The sequence below is a fragment of the Brassica oleracea genome, chromosome C4 (genome assembly GCF_000695525.1).
Source record: "Brassica oleracea var. oleracea cultivar TO1000 chromosome C4, BOL, whole genome shotgun sequence".
Classification (NCBI taxonomy): Eukaryota; Viridiplantae; Streptophyta; class Magnoliopsida; order Brassicales; family Brassicaceae; genus Brassica; species Brassica oleracea.
The window spans coordinates 47249081-47254617 of record NC_027751.1 but is presented as its reverse complement, the minus strand read 5'-3'; the positions used below and the strand labels follow the sequence as shown (position 1 = coordinate 47254617).

General features: G+C 35.2%; 1 protein-coding gene across 1 annotated transcript; it reads left to right on the top strand.

Moving 5' to 3' along the window:
• The first annotated feature begins 2950 nt into the window (after nucleotides 1–2950).
• LOC106341499 (F-box protein DOR-like) lies at nucleotides 2951–4115 on the top strand. The gene has a single exon (XM_013780260.1). It carries the CDS (start codon nucleotides 2951–2953, stop codon nucleotides 4106–4108), a length of 1158 nt encoding a protein of 385 aa, XP_013635714.1. The 3' UTR covers nucleotides 4109–4115.
• Nucleotides 4116–5537: the final 1422 nt, after the last annotated feature.

Here is a 5537-nt window from a genome sequence, read left to right as displayed (position 1 = left end):
AAGCTAAAATATGAATCTAAAACTTATAAAAATCATGAGATATCACTGAGCGCAAGCTGAGGCTGAGACGAGGACACGAGCTGGGCCTGAGAGCGTCAGACGCAAACGGGGAACGCCTAGGGTTAGGGTTCGTCGGGTTCGTCGGATGGTGAGCGCCTCTCGCAAACGGGCTGAGGCTGAACGTCTGATCGGGATCGAGAGCGGAGGCTGAGACGGACGTAAGACGCGATCGAGTTTAGGGTTCTACGCGATCTGAGTTGGAGCGGGACGCGTCTTCTTTCTATCGGGTTCGCGGGCGTCTGTTTTGGAACGCGAGCTGGCTGTGATGTCGAATGTGAAGCTGAGGACGTTCGGGATGAAAGCTGAGGACGTAAGAGATTGTCTGAGCTAAGATTGTATCAGGCTGAGACGGCAAAGCTTGCTGGAACGCAAGCAAGAACAATTTAGGGTTCTTCGGGATTAGGGTTCCACAAGACCAAGACGGCGCTGCATATTGTTTCTGCGAGTGTGGGCGCGTCTGAGATCGGATCGACAAACGGTTTGCGCTGATGGATTCGTCTCGTCAAGCGCTTTAATTTCATATGTGGCTCGTCATCTGGTTCCTCGGGGGTTTGAGAGATAGATCGATTTTAAGTTGCGCCTGATTTAGAGTTTATTTGTGACGGATTTTAGGTTAGGTTTTGTCTCAGGGTTTTGGAGTCTATTGTACTGATAACGTGTTGTAATTAGAGAGTTTTGAGACTGAATATTTCTATGTTATTATTAATGATCAAGAGGGTTCCTTTATATAAGGATTACAAGATGAAGATAAATGAAAAGTATCCAAAACCTAAACTCAGTAGGATTAGGAAAACTACTAATACATAATAATGAAAAGATTACATCTATTAGAAAAAAGAAAAGGTTTCTTTTTCTCCAAGCTTTGTGGCTGTCTCTTTCCTAAAGTCGTCTCTCTCTCTCCTCTCTCTAGGGCTTCGGCCGTCTCTCCATCTTCTAGGTATTGGGCTGGTCTTGGACCGGGCCTGGTTAATGGCAATCCACCCATGATTTATAACAACTATTACGTTATTTGATTATAACATAAGTGAATATTTATAATCTAATATTGGCACATACATATTTTTAAAAATGTTACTCCTATACAAGGTGTTCTTTTAGTACGGTGAGTAGACGAGACCACTACATTTTAGTTATATAACCCTCTATTCCAAACTTACGAGATGAACATGAATCTATATTGTCAGATGCCAAATCTCAGCAAAAATACACTTCGATCATCTATCTTTTTTTTTTTGAAAAAACACTTCGATTATCTATCATCTGACATGTCTCTTATCAAAGACATTTTTGGCAAAACGCATTAATTCTTTTTAAAGATTAAAGCTTTTAGATGCATGTTGTGTTGTCACAGTTCATTTTCAGCCTAATTTTATTCATTGAACAGCCAAGCAAATGGGCTAGCCAAATGAGAACCAAACCTACCAATATTTACTACTTTCTTAAGTCTTAAGTCTTATGTAAAATATCTAGGGCAATCTAAAATGTTATGGAAAGATATGTATATGTTATATGTAATACTAGGTAATAACCCGCGCCTTGCGCAAAATGTGATTATTAGTTTCGTTATTTTTTAATAAAGAGACATTAATCTATTTAATCTAGATATCTGTTCGGTTTTAGGTTGTTTTTTAGTTTTTAATCTCCTAAAATATAACTATCATTTTAAATCAATATTTATTTGGTTTGTTCGGTTAAAATGTTTGATGTTTTTTTTTTCTCTGTGATGATCAAAAATTACTATTATTTGTTTCTTTCATGTTATGAATCTTAGATAGTCGTGATGTCGAACCAATGGTTTCATATTATAGTTTCTGAACGAATAATAGTTAAAAAAAGAAAAGAAAATTATTAAGACAAATCATTTTACTACAATTTGGTCGATAGTGAAAGAAGTATAAAGAAAAAGAATATTTTAACTTCCAACAAAATTAGATATTTCAGTGGTGGTAAATACTTAGTTATAAGGTGCTCACGTCAATGTGCACATGTATGTGTATGTAAGAGTATATAAAGATGATTGATAAATATATAAAGATACTGTTAATTAAATATTAAATCACATTTTTTAAAAAATAATACATGAAAAATAAAATTCTTTAAATGACATTATTTAAAACAAAAATATTGTAAAATTTATATAAACTATAATATATAACTTATATATAATTCTTTAAATATGTGTATATATATATGCATATAACAAATCAAATTGGATATATGTTCCTATAAATATTGATATTTGTGATTTCCTTTTTTTTTACGGATATTGCATTTTAGTATTTGATTTGCTTCGTAAAATAACGGATATCCAGATTTTTTGGTTCGAATCAAAACGGATAACGAATCGAATCAAAATTTATGAATAATTTGTTCAGCTCTATTCGTAAACAGTAAAAATAACGTAAAGAAAAATCATGCATGTGAGTTTTATATTAGGTAAAGTACATAGTGTGAACATATTTATGTAGAGTTTTGCTGAGAAGCTCTCTACATGTAACATGTATCCATTTTAGTGTGAACGCATTTATTACAATGCTTCTATACGTTACATGTATCCAGTTTAGTGTGAACGCATTTATTACAATGTTTCTTCTTTAATATATAAGAGATATATTACCTGACAAAGCAAATAAGAGATAAGCTTTAAAAAAAAGTGTTGGGAGTAAGAAATATTTTTCAGCCATAAGATCCAATTTGATCTTCACTTTCTATTCAGAAGAAGCCATGTATATAAAGGGGGTCATGGGCAATGGCCTCATTTGTATCATGCAGAATGTGTAATTCTTGGCTTTCCTTCTTTAGAATAAATACAGAGATTTTATTTCCAAAACAAAACAAACTCTTTGGTCCTAAGAAAAAAAACACCAACTCTTCGGAATCCGTTTCTGCCATGAACGTCTCGGTTCTAACATTTTCTCCGCACCTTGAGAGAAGTTCATTGCCAATTCCTGATGACCTCGTTTTCGAGATATTCTCGAGGTTGCCGTCAAAGGCGATTGCGAGATGTTGTTGCATATCCAAGTTCTGGGCGTCTATGCTTCGCAGTCAAGATTTCACAGAGTTGTTTTTGACCAAATCTTTTGCTCACCCTCAGCTTCTATTCGTCTTCAAAGAGGACAGAGAGATTGTCTTTTTCTCGTCGCCTCAGCCTGAAAATCCAGAAGAGAACTCGTATGTTGTAGCCGCCAATCATCTTGCACGTTTCCCCGGAAGAGAATTTAGTTGCACCACTGGCTTCTTGTGTTATGGAGTTAACCTGATCCGGAATTGTGAGTTTGAAAAGGTGATATGTAACCCCAGCACGGGACAGGCCTTGACCTTGCCAAGATTAAACTCGAGGTTGAGGGTTGGAATGGACAGCTATCTTGGATATGACTCTATTGCGAAAGAATTTAAGCTATTGTCAATGAACAGCTCGCGTGTAACTGATCGTTGGATCTCTAAGGAGCACCAAGTTCTGACATTAGGAACCAAGAATTCGTCATGGAGGTTGGTCGAATGTTGCATACCACATTATACTTCTCGTAAGTGGTTATGCATCAGTGGTGTTCTATACTACGCAGCTTCAGTCAACAGTTCTTCCTTGAATTCTATGGTAGCTTGTTTTGATTTGAGGTCTGAGAAGTTCAGCTTTGTCAAGTTCATGGAAACTTTCAGTAGAACAATGCATCATTCGACAACCTTGGTAAACTACGATGGCAAACTAGGTTTGATTATGTCGAGGAGTTCTCGTCATGTTAGTCAAGCAAATAAAAGTCTTGAGCTGTGGGTTCTACGAGATGCTGCAAAACATGAGTGGTCCAAACATGTACATGTATTACCACCTTCGTGGAAGGATGTGGTTACAGAGACCATGCGCATTATTGGAATGGTTGGTACCAGTGAAATCGTCTTGTCCCCCAGCTTTCAATACGTGCCTACCTATATCATCTACTTCAATATCGAGAGCAAGAGGATCAGAAAAGTTGGAATCCAAGGACTGGAAGCGTTTCTGGGCAAAAGATCCTACACGTATCTCAACTATGTCGAGAATGTGAAGTTTATTTAAGCATTTTAGTGAGGAAAATGTAGTTTTCATCTAGTGTTTTTTTTTTAACGTCTTAGAGCAACATTATCAATGCTGATTCTTAACAAACATCTTAGAAGTATTTATTAATATTTTAAGTCTAAGAAGTTTTCTAAGATACTTAAGTAAAATACAACATTTTCAATGGATCTTTTAGGAGGTTCTTAGGTGTAAATTTTTTTTTTATTAATAAGTAGTAATTAAGATATATCCATTTATATTTAATACATTAAAAAGAAAAATATTTTATTTCATTAAATTAAAATTTCAAACATTTTATTACATTCCATACATAAATAAAAATCATAAATAAAAGCAAACACAAATTTTATTCAATTCATAGAAACTTAAAAATCATTGGTTATTTGGAAGATGTCCAAATTTAGCCCAAATATTTTCAATCAAATCGAATTTTAATTGTTCATGGGCTTGTCTGTTACGAACGCTCGATCGACGATCCATTGCAGTGCCGATATTTGAATTCGGAGTAACGGTGAATGTATCCTCTTCCTCGCTTTCTTGAAATTCTCTCACGTTATACTGAGTGTGTGTTGAGCCACGCACTTATAAGAACCTCGTCATCAGCTGGAGTCCATTGCCTTCTCTCCTTAGAGGCAACAGCTGGGTTTTCACGTTGAGCTGGAGGTTCTGGTGCTTGTGAACTAAATGCAGGTATCTCCGATCCTCCTCCAAAGTTTTGACTGGGAGGAAAACTTCCATACTGGAAGTTTTGACTATGGAGAAGGTAGCTATAACTAGGGGACTCACTATATGGATTCAAAGGATTCCTTGAATCCATACCGAGCAAAATGAGAGGATTTAAAAAACAGAAAGAGAAAGAAGAGAGAAATTACAGAGAAAGAGATTACTATGACAGCGTGGATAGGTACTACAGGTTATATAAAGATAAAAGAGGGAAAGAGATCATAAAGAGCTTTAAAGTTAGACCTAACCATCAACTACTATGGTCTAATCAATAGTTAATACAACATTTAAAAACAATTTTCATTCGGTTAGAAACAAAATACAATCAAGTTACAATAAGCTAACATTAAATTTATATAATAGTTACAGACTGGTTACAATTACCTAACAATAAAAACAGTCAAGTTAGAATGAGCTAAAACAAAAAATTTCCAAAAATTTGCACACTGCTGAATTCAATGATGAAGACAATGTAATTTAAACAACATATTATGCCAGCTATTACCCAATACAGTTCAGAAACATTCAGAAACTCTATACAACCTATACAAGTCGCCAATGAATTTACAATCAGACACACATCAGTTCACAAAAAAAATTCAGAGATATTCAGAAACTCTATATAACCTATACAAGTCGCCAATGAATTTACAATCAGACACACATCAGTTCACAAAAAATTTCAGAAACATTAAGAAACTCTATA

Bases quoted from the DNA above. Each gene is read 5' to 3' on its own strand.
- LOC106341499 (XM_013780260.1), top strand. From the start codon at position 2,951: ATGAACGTCTCGGTTCTAACATTTTCTCCGCACCTTGAGAGAAGTTCA.